General features: G+C 37.7%; 2 protein-coding genes and 1 long non-coding RNA gene across 6 annotated transcripts; 2 read left to right on the forward strand and 1 right to left on the reverse strand.

Annotated features, from left to right (window-relative positions):
* Positions 1-226: 226 nt before the first annotated feature.
* On the reverse strand, positions 227-5,017 carry LOC135607181 (uncharacterized). 3 transcript variants are annotated; one of them, XR_010485104.1, is made up of 4 exons: positions 4,689-5,017; positions 4,369-4,563; positions 2,382-4,152; positions 227-1,131 (listed from the first exon to the last, which is right to left on the reverse strand). It is a non-coding gene; the product is annotated as an uncharacterized LOC135607181 (long non-coding RNA). The 3 variants fall into 3 exon arrangements; XR_010485103.1 differs by lacking the exon at positions 227-1,131 and having other exon boundaries at positions 2,090-4,152; positions 4,369-4,554; XR_010485102.1 differs by lacking the exon at positions 227-1,131 and having other exon boundaries at positions 2,090-4,152.
* Positions 5,018-5,050: 33 nt separating this feature from the next.
* On the forward strand, positions 5,051-10,995 carry LOC103977796 (U2 small nuclear ribonucleoprotein B''). Of its 2 annotated transcripts, XM_009393418.3 has the most exons (6): positions 5,051-5,209; positions 6,317-6,489; positions 6,709-6,802; positions 8,099-8,178; positions 10,167-10,491; positions 10,772-10,995. In XM_009393418.3, the coding sequence occupies exons 1-5, from the start codon at positions 5,128-5,130 to the stop codon at positions 10,452-10,454; spliced, it is 717 nt and encodes a 238-aa protein (XP_009391693.2). In that variant the 5' UTR covers positions 5,051-5,127; the 3' UTR covers positions 10,455-10,491; positions 10,772-10,995. The 2 variants fall into 2 exon arrangements, with proteins under 2 accessions (XP_009391693.2, XP_009391692.2); XM_009393417.3 differs by lacking the exon at positions 10,772-10,995 and having other exon boundaries at positions 5,052-5,209; positions 10,167-10,577.
* Positions 10,996-11,210: 215 nt separating this feature from the next.
* LOC135607179 (WRKY transcription factor WRKY24-like) lies at positions 11,211-13,163 on the forward strand. Its single transcript, XM_065098784.1, has 5 exons — positions 11,211-11,826; positions 11,913-12,020; positions 12,120-12,538; positions 12,620-12,781; positions 12,861-13,163. The coding sequence occupies exons 1-5, from the start codon at positions 11,542-11,544 to the stop codon at positions 13,039-13,041; spliced, it is 1,155 nt and encodes a 384-aa protein (XP_064954856.1). The 5' UTR covers positions 11,211-11,541; the 3' UTR covers positions 13,042-13,163.
* Positions 13,164-15,203: the final 2,040 nt, after the last annotated feature.

Genomic DNA, 15,203 nt, shown 5'->3' on the forward strand with positions numbered 1-15,203 from the left:
ATGGTGTCTTTATTCTCACTGTTTTCAAGTCATTAGAACTGTCCTCAGAAGACCCAGAGAACCTGTCTTGCTGCAACATGTATCAAGATGTAGCTACTCTTGGTCTGGATTGATTGAACTCTGTACTCACACTAAGAAGAGAGAAACATAGAAGACTTAGAAGAATCCATCCATGAAGTATAATGAAAGCATAGAAGTTTTACTATATTAGAGAACAAGAATGGGATTAGAATGAGGCATGAAACTTTACCTTTAACTGCAATTTTCAGGATTTATCTTCTATGTATAGAGCAAGGGAGAACAATTAACTTCTGTTTAATTCCTACTGTGTTCTCTCATGTTCCATATCCAATGAACATATCATAGTAAAAGTTTATTGAAGCTCTAATATGCACTTTTCTTGAAGGAAAGACTTTTCATGTTTAACACTTCCTCACTGAAACCAAATCTCTGAAGGAACAAGTAGTTCATCTTCTCTTTCCATTGACTTAAAGCCTTCATCATTGCTTATGAAACCTTGCTGATGTTTCTTGGTGCATTCCATTTCTGGAATTGGATTAGTCAAACAATTGTGAAATCCAAATTGTTCATGATGAAATCTAACAACAGATGTTATTGTTCTTGGCATCCTGCTTCATTCTCTTTCTCTCTTGTGACTGAATGTAGAGCATCTCAAACAATGTTTAGTTGATCGCAATCGCAAAATTTTTGATGTGGAGCATCTTGAAGTTATGTGATCACAAAATTAATATGAGATACTTTAGAAGAATCTCGGATTGTTATGTAATCACCTAACAAATCCAACTTCTAAAAAGAATGAATTCTCCATTGATAGAATGATTGTGAAAGAAGACTCGTTTTCCTTTCAATAATACATCAACAGCTGCCACCACCACATTCCATTTAACTCTGATGTTTATCCTCACTATGTTAGTCCTCCAAAGATTTCAATAAGATAGCAGAACTTGAACTTCAATCCAAGTCAACTTTGGTTTTTGAAGTGCTTAATATGGGAGGAATTGACTGAGCAAAAGATCATGAGTGCATAACCTGAACTTGACGAAATCTATAAATGATATATAATAAAAAGAGGCATATATTTGTCATTTGAACTATGCCTTGGTTCACATCCTGTTGACATAAAGTGAAGAGAAGATGAATGAGAGACAATGCAATCAGCAGAGGAAGAATGTTCTTAGTATTAACACAGGCTGTGAGCTCAAAAAACACATCTAGTACTTGTACTTGCAGAATTTTATTCAGTATCTGCTATATAATACCATTAATGGGAAAAAGATCAGAGAAAATCTCACTGATCCATTTCCACAGCAGTATCAAATTCCCTCCCAAATCTTTTAGTACAATTTTGCATTTATTTTTTCTAGTAATCTCACTGGTTACAAGTTTTATTTAGTTTAGTTAGAATCAAAATAGGTTCTGACTCTGACATCATACTGAAAATTGTGCTTTTAGGGTGTATGAAAAATGAACTATACAAAAATGACCTTGAATTTCTACAATAGTGTACAGTTCATTTCATCTTTGAATAAATCATATCACATCTGGAATTAGGTTGCTGTTTCTGAGATCTAAAGGGACCTTTGGAATCTTAGATGGACTGTGCAATACAACACCATGGAGTAAGCATGATGTTTAATAAGAAGATAGTGGCCAGTAAAAGGTACAATTGCCTTTTATTCACAGGGCCCATTGTCTGCATGACATGAACAAATCTGAACAACCACTCTGATAGTAGTGTCCTTGGCTTTAAAAGAGACAGAAATTGCACTGGATGTAGGACATACTATCACCAGCATGAACAAGGTGGTAGGTTGCAGGATTCATCTAGCATTGAAGTGATAACTGAATGAAAAGAAAATAATGAATACTCTCACTGTGGAGACACACTGCATGGATATGACTATTTGTTCCTTTTTTTTTATTCTTTTCTGATCAAACAATGTATGAGCAGACAAAACTACCAACTCAGCTTGAGTTTCTATTGAAGAAGTTATCGACATGTCCAGTTCATGGTGAATTGTGACCAAAATCTCTTTAGCAAAAAGGAATAAGGTATTAGTTCTGAATCTCTATTTCAGCATCTGACTTCTACTTGGTGTTTTTCTGATCTTGACTTCATATCTAGGAAAGTGTATGAAACCTACCAAATGATCATGTAACCATCTCTTTTTAGTGTTGAAGTATAACTATTTTAATTGATGATATGGAAGATACATACTGTTCTTAAAATTTGGTACACGAGATCATGACATACTGAACACACTGTCCAGGACGCAAAAAAAAAAAAAAAATCAGATTGTGAATGAGATGCATATGAAACTCCTACTCTTTCTTTCTAAGCAAAGTTTAGTAGTTCTTACCTACAGAGACTGGGATTTGAACAAGAGATCATGGTTGCAATGGTGAAGCGACCAACTGTGACTTCAAGTTTGCCAATCCTGCAGACCAACTCATTCTCGTAGTTATAAGATTGGTTGTGCATGGTGGAGAAGATGAGCACATGAAGACAGGCACAACTCTTCATTTTGCGAGCAGGAATATGTGCTATGGATGCACGTGCCCTGCTTCTCCACCCTGAACAACCCATCTTCCAAATGCTCATCACTCCGGCAAGCAACTCTGAAGCTGGAGACTCCATTGCCCTTGGTTTGAAGGCCTGTATTGGATATTCATCTCCTCCCAGCTCTGGCTCTCTTTATATAACCTCTAACATTCTACTGAAACAGTTTCCACAAAAGTTGGTAGAGGTAGTATGGAAGAAACATCTTCCAACCTCAGTAGCATCGTAGGGTCCAAGCCAACAAAGTAGTGCCAATCTTGCTGGTGACAACAGAGAAGAGCCTCTCATCCATCCCGAATTCACATGTGGTATCAATGATAGCAATCATGATAGGTGGAGCCAACCGTCGAACTAGAATTCTAAACCCAAACAAGGAAAGCAGAAATCTTTCATCAGTCTGTGATTATGATCTCAGTAGGAAGGAATGCTACCTCACTTCATGACCATTTCTCTTAGGCTCAAAAAGCTTTTGTTCTTGGTAAGAAGTCTTACACATACGGAAGTAAAAGTATCCTTAAGTTTTTCCTATTTCTTGTCATGAGCTGCCTCCACTCATAAGTAAAGCTTGATTGGTTCTCGACGGAGAGCAGCACTTCTAAGAAAGCAACAGGAAAAACAATCTGGACCACCATGAAATGACATGGAATGTAGCAATGGTCCCTAGTGTGAACTTTGGTGATCGATGGACTGTGATGTAGAACTTGAGAAAGAGAGGAGTGATCTCTACCCATTGAGTGAAGAACATGACTACAAGGACCATTCCCTGAGTGAAGAACACAACCACAAGGACCACTCTTTATTTACCTGAACTTAAGCTTCCTACATGTCAGATAGCTTAGCATATGCTCACTTGAAAGAGTGTAGATTAGTTTAAGTCTCCTTTTCATCTCACTGAATTTGACATCCTTGCACTTCATCCCCAAATCAATCTTGTAGCCATGTAAAATTCCCATGCCTTGTGGCACTGGATCTATCATGCAGATAAGTACAAGTTGGATTGCTGTCATGTGTTGCAGCTACCTTTAGTCCTTTGTGGCACCTTTATTGCATCAGGGGATTGAATTTGAGTAATACTGCTACTGCCTACTGCTTTCTTTCTTCTTCCACTGTAAATTCTTAGAAAGGAGATTCTGGGCTTGGCAAGATTCTGGCTGATTCAGAGGAGTAATAATGGTCTTTGAAAGGATTAATGCAGGAGATAGTCCACCACTGTCGGTGAGACTTGGAACTGCTTTTTCTTCATTTGTTTTGCTAATTCAATCATCTATACAATGAGCTTCTAATCTGACACGACTCTGGTTTCGATTTGTTCTAATTGATACCCGCATCTCCCATCTGAAATTTTATCTGCACTCATCAGAAACATGAAAGTTCCAGTACAACACCTTTAGGGACTTCTTGTGGGCTCCAAATCTGAAGTCAAAACAGTTCGTCAGCTGAAGTGAAAGAGGAACAGTTTCGTTTGAGTTCTAGCACTCTGGCGCATGCTAAACGTTGGTGGTGGAAGTCCATCGAGCTGTGACATTGAAGGTGGACACTTTGATGATCCACAGCTTCAAATGCTGAGACGGCTGAAAGATACCACATATGAGAACAAAATTAGTGATGAAAAGAAGTCACTGTAGGAAGCAGCGAATCGTGCAAGTAATCATTACAAGCAACAAAAGACATGCATCCTGACTACCGAAATGATGGAGACGGCTTTTCCCAACTCCATTTCTTCTTCCTCCATTAATCCCGTCACAGATTTCACGTCTGGATTCAAGCGAGGGTGAGAGGTTTCTTACCAGTGTTGTAACAGTCACATCCTTCCAGCATGAACACACTCTCGCCTACATAAAGATCAAGCGCTGCAGAGCATTTCTTCTGGAGAATTAAGGGCCCATAATTTGCTACCATGCTGTGCGGTAAATTGGAGCCATCTCTTGAAGTAGACGCAGATGATTCTCTCGGACACTATTGTTGCTTCATCTCTGGAGTTTCTTCAACACAGGAACATAAATATGCCATTAATGCACTCATGTTTTGATTGGTTCAAGTCTCAAGTGCTCAAAAGCAGTATGCTGTTACTTCAGGAACTCAGTCAAATTCACATGAAATGCTATACCTTTACTGGTCAATCAAGATGTTCTCACCGAAACCTTTTTCTTCTTCGTAACAGAATGTTGGATCTGAACTTGGAGATTCATGTCCATTTTCGGGTCATTGGACGCCATGAACGCTATCCAAGGTCGACTTTTGAGCAGGTCGGAGAGCTGTTCGAGGACGAATCGGTCGGAATGGGTGGTGTTCGATTCGATTAGGGTTGCAATTGCCTTGCCGCCGAACGAGATTTCTAATGGCTCTTCCATTTTAGTCGTCGCAGATATCAGATGATCCCATCCGTCCATTTTTCGGATCATAGTATGATCCACATTTGATAACCGTCCGTAGCTATCATACACCGATAGAGACGATATATGGGACTCACATTGTATCCTGCTCTTACCCGCCGCCGAAGCAGAGGTAAAGGGATTTTTGCTGTCTCGCTTCGGCTGGCTCTGGCGATGGTAGCGATGCTTTCCGGCGATATCCCTCCGAATCAAACAATTTACATCAACAATCTGAATGAAAAGGTCAAGAAAGAAGGTAAAAGTCTCTTGCTTTGTATCGATCTTTGATAGGTTTCGTGAATTTTCCCAATGCATTTGTTCTTCCTCGTAGTGTTGTTTTAGGGTTTTTCGAGGATGTTTAAGTTGCTACGATTTGCTCGTGAATCTTGTTCGCTATTTCTTTGCATTAGATCAAGTGCATTCATTGTAAAGTTCTGCTGCTGAATGGATCGGTGGCTTAACATGATCTGATGAGTAAAAGACGGGATCGAACTCTTGCTATGTGGAAAATTGTAACTGCTGACTAGTGACCCACTGTCGAATTTTACATTGTAAGCTGGAATAAGGTGTATGACACTCTGCAACAGGTTTTTAATTCTTTCTTAAACTTGTCCAGGGTTAGAGATGATGGTTTCGAAGTGTGACATTTTAGTAGAACATATGAGGGCCTATTAGGAGAAAATGATATATTATGGCCACTTGAGCGTTTTTATGACCTTAAGTTCCATGGGAGCATTACCTTTATGTAAAAATCAGGACTTTCTAGTTGACATAATTCTTTTTTGTCATATTGCAGCCCCAAGAGTCTCTTATTTATCTGTTGCCAGGGTTTAAATGTGCCATGGTAAAAGATCAAAGTGTCTGCCCTCTCTATTCATTCATCAAGCAAAGTTGTTTTGAAAGCCACAGAAAATGGCAGGATTTCCTTTTGTGGAAACCATGGTCTTTCAGCTGGTCCAAGTTTTTTGCTAGGAATCGATTTGTTTTCAATTTTGTTAGGCTTTCAGTCGAAAAGCCATCGGATAAGTACGTGTTACATACACTTGGAATTGTTGTGCCATATGTACATTAAGTTGGTACCACAAAAGTGGCCTTCAGGAAGTTTGCTGTAATTTATTGTACTTTGTTACTTGTTGGAGATGGATGAATGATATGAAGCTTGTGGTAATGTATTATATTTATATACTTTGTAGTTTGTAGTCCCTCCTCAATCCTTATTTCTCTAGCTAAACTCAAAGACAAAAATACAAAAAAAAAATGAAAACAAGAAGGTGCAGTTCATAATGTACTCACCTAATACCTATATGGGTGAATTCGATAGTTATGGATACTTTTTTTGAATTTTGATTTTCTTTGTTGGCAGAACTGAAGCGATCCCTCTATGCTCTATTTTCCCAATATGGAAGAATTTTGGATGTGGTGACCCTAAAAACACCAAAACTTCGTGGCCAGGCATGGGTGGTCTTCGCTGAAGTTCCAGCTGCTAGTAATGCAGTACGACAAATGCAAAGATTCCCATTCTATGATAAACCAATGGTGAGTCCTAGTTAACCGACAGCACAATTATTTCAATGTAAACTTCCACCCCTCAGATAAGAGAACATGTGCTGTTATATGGTTCAAACTTTTTTTATGGTCATTTTGTCATCATAGTGAGACACTGCTGAGCTGTCAATCTAATTATATGTGGACACCATGTGCATTATGTAAGTTATGAATTTGTTTGATAATTATTTGCTTAAATATCTGGTGCAGAGAATACAGTATGCAAAAACAAAATCTGATTGTGTTGCAAAAGCTGATGGGACATATGTTCCAAGAGAAAAGAAAAAGAAGCAAGAAGAAAAGGGTATGCACATTTTGCTTTCATCTTTCTTAATCGACTATGCTTAAAGTAAGATGCTTTTCTTTTTCTCACTTGTTAATGTCAATGTATCTTTTTGAGCATCTAATTATTGACAAAAGAATTGAGAAATAAATGCTCGATTACATCTACAAATAATAAGTTATGACAGTGAAGTTTGCGTTTTGACAGTCCTATAAGTTGTTTATTTTTCCCTCATTTTTGTGCAAATTTTCCTAATTTTATTGAGGATTACTTCTCGGTCCACCTGTCAACTAGTACTTCTATTCAACTGAGAGTAATATATTATATCAGACTATTTATTTCTCAGTTCCATAGATGTTGATCCCTAGATCCCAAAGCCCCTGAGAAATCTTGGAGGGTCACTATATAGATTCTTAAGCTTATTATATATAATTAGAAAAAAAAAAAAGTTTGATCACCTAACTGTTTCTGTGAAGTATTGCTTCTCTTAGCAGTCTGAGCTGGAATATTATTACCAACCAACTAGCATATAACACTTTTAGAATAGGTTAAGAAGCAACAGTGTGGATAACAGTTTCTGAGAAGTATTGCTTCTGCTAGCAGTCTGAGCTAGGAAATTGTTACCAACCAACTAGCATATAACAGCTTTAGGACAGGTTAAGAAGGAACAGTGTAGATAATTGTGATACCTTGATGAATCATGACATTTTTGTGTTTAGTTCACATGTTGAACTTTTTGTTCTTCCTGCAGATTGTTGTCCATATTAAATATCACAGGATTTGCATTATCCCATAGGTATGTGCAATAAATGGATAACAAGTTTGAATTATGCTGCTAATTGAAAATAAGCATGAATTTCGAGACAAAATAGTTCGAAGAATAAATCCAAATGATGTTCAAAATCTTTGTGATGTGGATTTTATTTGGCAATTACTTTTTGTTAGTTTTACCACACCTTCACTGAGACATTTGGAGTTGCCACCACAGGATTCTAGAAGTCATAAAATTTACAGAATTCAAATGAAGGATCTACTATATGGAATATGTTCTTGAATCTACTATATTGCATACTTTTTTTGAGTTATTATCTTGTCTACAAATTAAAATATGGGCAGTTTTGCTCCTCCTTTCCCCTTCTATGAGCATGGATTTCCTGTTGAATAGTCATAATATCTTTTCACCTTGAAATTTTGGCTCTACATAATATTGCAACCATGTACCCTTACCAGATTTTTTCCATGGAAATATAACTCTGTGATAATATTGTTTATGGGTTCTCAATCAGAAAATGATTTATTTTGCCTTTCTTGCTTTAGCTGCTGAAAAGAAACGCCGATTTGAGGAGGCTCAGCAATCTGCTTCTGCTGCTAATGCTCAAACTAATGGAGGGCTGTCTGTAAGTTTATTTGTCACATTAAAATGAATTCATTTATTGTGAATTTGATACCATCAATCATGTATGTTAGTTGTGGAACAAAATCATATAAATAAGAGCAACATAATGCATATAATTGGCACTTTACAGTAGTGATCCTGGTCTATGCTATTTTTAATCTAGGTACTATAGTATAGTGTGATCATTACTACGGATATCAAATTATGTTACTGAAGCTCCCAGAAAGGCATCCAACATTAGATTGCATTTGCTGTGGAGATATCACTAGGATGAGGTTTTGTCCTGTTCTTAGGAGAAAGAAGTAAAAAGAAAGTTCTCAAGATTTGATTAGCCTTTTTCTTAACATTGTAGAGGGCAAACGTTGGTACAACAGTATGGTTGTTCCTTCGCAGTAGCCTTCGCAACTATGGTGATCATCGAGTCACAGAAACCACCTGTCTACTTGTAGGGTTAAGGCTGTGTCTGCTGTCTCATGCTCCTCCTCACATTAGTAGGAGTCTCATTCACTCATTTTGCGTTTTTAAGTTCTCTTTGATACAAGTTGTCACAATCCACCCTTGTGAGAGAATTGACACATTAACTTGATGGATCCTATGACTTTAAATGCTAAAAGCCAAACTAATGGTAGTAACTCCATTTAACACTGTATATAACTGCAATTATAATCTTACTTCCAATGTAGGAAGTATGAACTAAGTTGTCATTGCTCATCTCTAGAATACTCTTAAGTGAAGCCAGTTCTGAAAACGGAATGATATTGTTGCTATCTGTGCCATTAGGTTTATTCAATAGTTGATAATCCTTATTAGGGAAGATTATAGTTAAGAAATAAGTGGATAATTCTTATCATGGGGCACAATACTTACAGAAATAAAGCTTGATTTTAGAAAGTTTGTTGATAGTTTATCTTTCTATTTTTAATTATGTAATTATCAATTGTGTACCAGATTCTATTCTAGTATGATAAAGTTCTTAACAAGTATTGATATTGTTTATTAACTTCAATATTCTTAGTGATTCAGAGTTTGGAGTTCCACATAGGTTCCAGGGGTGTACTCATCAGTTTGTAATCATTACCTCTTATGACTTTGGATTTGGTGTACATCTTGGGCCCAGGTTTTTTTCTCTATTGCCCACTTCTCTGGACACCACCCCCTTGCCAAACAAAATAAAAAATAACAAATGCACGAAAAAAGAAGAAGAAAAAAATAAAAACAAAGCTCCGGAAAAGATATGTGTGCTACATGACAAAATTGTCAGAAATTTTTCTTCATGTACTTGACATGGTGTCCTCCCTTAGATTGGGTGTCATGCTATGCATCAAGCGAGTTGTTCGACATTAATCAGAGAAGAAATGCATAACTTAGTGTCTCCACTGTAAGCAGATTTGATGCAACGATGAAATAGCCCAGAATACCTCATAAAGTATCTATGTTATGTCCTCTAGTTCTCATACAATCTTCCGATCTTGAAAACTTGCTATCGAGGCTTCTGGATTCTCTCCATTCCATCTGAGGTCTACATTGCATGATTGCCTGCAACATGCTCGGCATGTTGCCTTCTAATACTACAGGCTTAGAACATACTGACTCCATTACCATTGAACTATTTACTGCAGTCTGCCTTTTTAACTATAACATTGACGTCATCAGCTGATTTTATGCTGATAACAGCAAGAACCATGCACAAAACCCATTAGCTCTGATGAAGTAAACCGAAATAACTTTCTACAATGACTATTTAACAGGAAAAGCCTCTGTAGTAGTAATCAGAATAGGCATTTATTGCTTTTCTTTTTAGGTACTTGTGTTCCCTAAACTCCTCAGTATGTGGCTTTAAGCTTTAGTTGAACCAATATCAGTCTCTTATGTATTGGAAGAAAAATTCATGTCATATTTGTGTGGAGTATTTCCTTAAAAGTTGGAAAGTTTATTCCTCAAGATATCCTATGATCAGAAGGGATCCTAAAAAATCTTTCTTGTTTACAGGCTTCGCAAGCTTCTCGCCAAGGAAAGACCAGTTCTCAGGAGCCCATGGCTGCTCCCAACAACATCCTTTTCATACAAAACCTGCCTCATGAAACAACAAGCATGATGCTTCAAATCCTTTTCCAGCAATACCCTGGTTTCAGTGAAGTCCGCATGATCGAAGCAAAGCCGGGCATTGCATTTGTGGAGTTCGCCGATGATGTGCAGGCTTCAATCGCAATGCAAGCTCTCCAAGGTTTCAAGATCACCCCGCAAAACCCAATGGTCATCACCTACGCTAAGAAATGATGCTCTCTTTTCACAATGAAATCTCCTTTTGACCATGGTATGTAAAATTTAGTCTGCATGTTATCAACCGCTAAACATGTTTTTACCCGGCGCAATTACATTTTCGATGTGATCTACTATTCAGCGTTGGATGTTGATGTGATGAATGGATGAATTGCATGAACCATTAAATCCCTTTAACCTGAATGTTGTTTGCATCCATTTGAAAATATTAGACAAAATAAGATTGCTTGCTCATATGAAAATATTAGACAAAATAAGATTGCTTGCTTGAAACAACTTTGGTCAAACTAATTGTTTACGGCCCTCTTTAACAGGGAACAACATGATGAACCAATCAAGACAGAGAGGTGAGTCAAATCTTGGCCAAGCAACGAGCTCCATGCAGCCTCTTCTCAGCTTTTGAATTTGATTGCTTTGCATGCTATTTTGTCCCAATCTATCAAACTCATCTTTGCATGATTATATTATGTCAAAGGCAGACTCTATGTAGGAGGGTATTGAATATCCAAGCAGGATTTAATAGTTAGTAACAAATGTACATCATCTGCCCATACAGTGGTGCTATACAAACAAATAAATAATTTCTAATCAACATATCAAAATCAATCTCTTTTGCTAATATCGGATTCATAGTGAAATTATTCTTGTGACTCAAACCTGATCATATAAGTGGCAAAGAAGCAATCTTATTGTGGCGCCATGGTCAATTCATGTTATGGCATTACATTGATTGTTCCTACGGTGTCACATTGGCTAGTTCTTCTCGTCTCCTTGATTGAAATTTCTGGATTCCTTCCATGTGTTTTAGCGATGGAGACATGCTTATTATTCGCAAAGCCATGTAAGCACTTTTTTGGACTTTTCAAGCTGGCGTAGCCGACCTGTTCACCAGTCAACCCGACGACTTTGACTCTCTTTCTCTCTCTCTCTCTCTCTCTCTCTCTCTCTCTCTCACACACACACACACACACACAGACGTATAACTTACGAGATATGTTATGCAAATATCAATCCTCACCTTCCTCCACCTGTTCAACGACTATTAAGCTTCTCCTCTTCTCTCTCTCTCTCTCTCTCTGTCGCCATGGCTTCTTCCACGAGGAGCTTGGGGAGCTCAGCTGCGTCTATCTACGCCACCTTCACTGAGCTGTTGACAGGCGTCGGTAATAGCCAAGGCGAGGACATGACAAGGCTTGAGATGAGCCGGGAATTGGCAGGGGGTGATACAGGTGGCACATCCAAGTTCAAGTCTGCACCTCCTCCCTTCCTGCCTCTCTCCCCTCCTCCTCCATCTGCTTCCTTCTCTTTCCCAACCAGCCTCAGCCTTGCCGAGCTCTTGGAATCTCCACTCCTCCTCCCCTCTTCCTCTGTAAGTTGATAAGCCGAGCATGATTCACTCTTGTGATTTATGTGATTGGATATGTGAGACTAACTTTTCCTTCTGCTCCTGCATAGATGTTGCCTTCTCCAACCACTGGTTCTCTCCCTGCACAGCATCTGAACTGGAGCTTCTCTGCTAATTCACAGGATGGAGCCTACTCCGACTTCTGTTTCCAAACCCAGGCAAAGTCTTTGATAAGAATTCCATGTAGTAATGATGCTTCTGTGCTTAAATTCCATGGATAACATGTCAAGGTTGGATTTGTCTTTTGATCATCACAGGGAGGAGAACGAAAACCCGAAGTCAAAGTTGAAGATGTTGTCCCAATTCATGCAAGTTCTTCTCAGGCCGTGAGAGGGCAGAGGAGATCAGATGATGGATACAACTGGAGGAAGTATGGCCAGAAACAGATTAAGGGAAGCGAGAACCCGGTCGGCTATTACAAGTGCACTTATCCCGATTGCCCAACGAAGAAGAAGGTGGAGATGTCCACTGATGGAGAGATTACTGAGATCGTGTACAAGGGCAACCACAACCACCCAAAGCCTCTGTCCACCAGAAAGCTTTCAGCTCCTCTGCCTTCCCAGACATCCGATCATTGCTTTGCTGATCCAGTTCTGACACCTGAGAATTCATCAGTTTCTTGCTGTGGATCTGAGGCAAAGGAATTCGACGACGACGAGCACGACGCGAAGCGCTCGTAAGCTTCGGCACATGACTCAGTTCGATGCTTTTGCACGAGAATTGAAATGAGAGAGAAAGGGCTTTGTTCATCTTGCAGGAGGAAGGAAGATGAGGGTAAGTGCTTCTCAGCTCCCGGAAACAGGACAGTTCGTGAGCCGAGAGTGGTGGTGCAGACTCCCAGCGACGTTGACATTCTTGACGATGGATATCGATGGAGGAAGTACGGGCAGAAGGTGGTCAAGGCGAATCGAAATCCCAGGTGAGCTCGCACTCCCATCTTCTCGTTGGAGCTGCTTGTCTCTCTTCCTACTCTTCCTATCACACCATGTCATGAACAGGAGCTACTACAAGTGCACCAGTAATGGCTGCCCGGTTAGGAAGCATGTGGAGAGGGCATCAAACGACCCGAGATCGGTGATCACCACGTACGAGGGAAAGCACAACCATGATGTTCCTGCAGCTAGAACACCTCAACCTGATTCAGCCATGGCTGATCATGTTAACCTCTTCCCCTACTAACACTCGGATTCCTACAGAACATGTTCCTCGAGTCTGTGTCGAGCAGAGATTGATGTAAACTGTTTGTCATGTGAACCGTGTCTTAGAAAATTACAGGAAAATAGCGATATATTTCACTGATTTATTCTGTGCAAGTGATGCTGCCAATATAGATCATCGAGTAGTAATCTGCTCTCAGCTTCATAGGGTCTCAAGTTCATATGATCATGTCTCTTCATAGATCGACTACAATTCCAACTCAAGTGATGCATGATGAAACATAGAAACACTTGTTCTTGCTCGGTTCTCTAGTGGTCTAAAATGGTTGAAATGAGAAGGAAAGGGAAGACGAGAGTACACGATGCTTACAAGAAAAAACTAGTCTGATTAGTTTGAGTTGATGACCAGAGTTGCAACAGCTGTAAGCCTGAAACATTCTCATCACCCAAGATGAACAAGATCTCAGTTAAGTCAAAGTCAAAGATCTACGGCGGTAGGATTCTCCTCCACGTGTTGGCCGGACATCCTCGCAAAGTCGTATCTGGTAGGTCAACTTGTCCTTTTTGTTGACTCCATGGAAATCTTCTGCTGACTGTCACTGCCGACACATGTTTCAGAAGGCCTACACATATTCCTGTCTTGGTTGACAAGGTTTGTGAAGGTAAGTCAATGGTATAGGCTACAGTTGCCACTGTTTCTTAGTCTCTATGTTAGCAGGATAAAGAATGCTACATTGATTTATTATTATGAAGTTTGCTTGGTAACCCTATTTAAATATTAATAACTCTCTAATAAATAATAAAATATAAATCTATTATATATGGTCTCTCAATTATCACAAATAATAATGATCTATCAATTATCAAATATCATCAATGTCGATCCTAAGTTCGGATAAAAAAAAGTGGAGGTTGTGTCAGGTCATTGACTATGAACGTAAAATTATAATATATTTGTATGAATATGAATTTTAATTGATTTCAATATAAAGCAAGATCATTATCTGAAAGTGATGTAATATACCTTTATTACCTAGGTGTTCTCGAATTACAAATGATGGGTTAGTAGGTCACTCATCACATCGATGTATGTTGTGTCGAGAAGTTAAGGGTTCTTACGTCCTTATGTCCTTTAAGTTGAATGAATGATCAAATAAAAAAAGAATATTAAAAAAACTTAGATGATATCGAATGTATATAATTGGAAAACTTATAATTAGAGGAGATTTAAATTACTATAGAGAGAAAACATATGTTGAATATAGAGAGGTGTAGGAGGTTTTAGTTATGGGAAGATGAATAAAGATGGTGGTATGATTTTAGATTTTATAATTTCGTATGATCTTATAATTATAAATACTCACTTTAAGAATAAAGATAAATATTTAATTATCTATAAGAGTGCTTAGAACCATAGTTAAGTAGATTTTTTTTTTGGTTAGAAATATAGATAAAGTTACTTGTGAGAATTATAAAGTTATACCTGACGAAAGTTTGACGAATCAACATAGATTGATGACATTAGATATTTACTATAGAAAATAAAATAAAATAAGATAGAAAAAAATTTACTAAGACTAGATAATAAAATTTTAAAGATGATAATATAAATATTTTTAAGAATAAAATATAAAAAAAGATGATTTGAAATTTAAATGAGGATAATATTAATATTATTTAGGTTATAATGATTAATAAGATTAAGAGCTTGACAAAGGAGATTCTTGATAAAGAGTTAGTGCGAGGATGTCCAAAAAAATATTTTTTACTAAAAGATCATATTTTAAAAATTAATAAAATTATAAAAATAAGAAAAAAAATTTAAAAGATATAATTAAACTAAAAAAGAGACTCTAAAAATGCTTAGTATGATAAGATATAAATCATATGATAATTTTTTATAATAACTTAAATTATTAAAATTAAAAAATTATAAAATTATAATATTAAATATATTAAAAACGACTATCAAAGAACATGTCATGACTAACATGTTAACCTCTTTAGTCATGGCTGATCATGTTAACCTCTTCCCCTTCTAAGACTTAGAATCCGACAAAACATGTTCCTCGAGTCGATGTAGATCAGAGATTGACGTAAATTGTTTGTCATGTTAACCATGTCTTAGAAAATTACATGAAAATAGCAATATATTTCATTGATTTATTCTGCACAAGTGATGCT

This window comes from Musa acuminata, chromosome BXJ2-3 (genome assembly GCF_036884655.1).
Source record: "Musa acuminata AAA Group cultivar baxijiao chromosome BXJ2-3, Cavendish_Baxijiao_AAA, whole genome shotgun sequence".
NCBI lineage: Eukaryota > Viridiplantae > Streptophyta > Magnoliopsida > Zingiberales > Musaceae > Musa > Musa acuminata.

What these genes read in the sequence shown, in the direction of transcription:
- LOC135607179 (XM_065098784.1), top strand. Translation starts at nt 11,542, where the DNA reads ATGGCTTCTTCCACGAGGAGCTTGGGGAGCTCAGCTGCGTCTATCTAC. An exon ending in GAGCACGACGCGAAGCGCTC is followed by an intron (nt 12,539 to 12,619) that starts GTAAGCTTCGGC and finishes TTCATCTTGCAG; the next exon opens with GAGGAAGGAAGATGAGGGTA. An exon ending in AAGGCGAATCGAAATCCCAG is followed by an intron (nt 12,782 to 12,860) that starts GTGAGCTCGCAC and finishes TGTCATGAACAG; the next exon opens with GAGCTACTACAAGTGCACCA.
- LOC103977796 (XM_009393418.3), top strand. Translation starts at nt 5,128, where the DNA reads ATGGTAGCGATGCTTTCCGGCGATATCCCTCCGAATCAAACAATTTAC. An exon ending in TGAAAAGGTCAAGAAAGAAG is followed by an intron (nt 5,210 to 6,316) that starts GTAAAAGTCTCT and finishes CTTTGTTGGCAG; the next exon opens with AACTGAAGCGATCCCTCTAT. An exon ending in AAACTAATGGAGGGCTGTCT is followed by an intron (nt 8,179 to 10,166) that starts GTAAGTTTATTT and finishes TCTTGTTTACAG; the next exon opens with GCTTCGCAAGCTTCTCGCCA.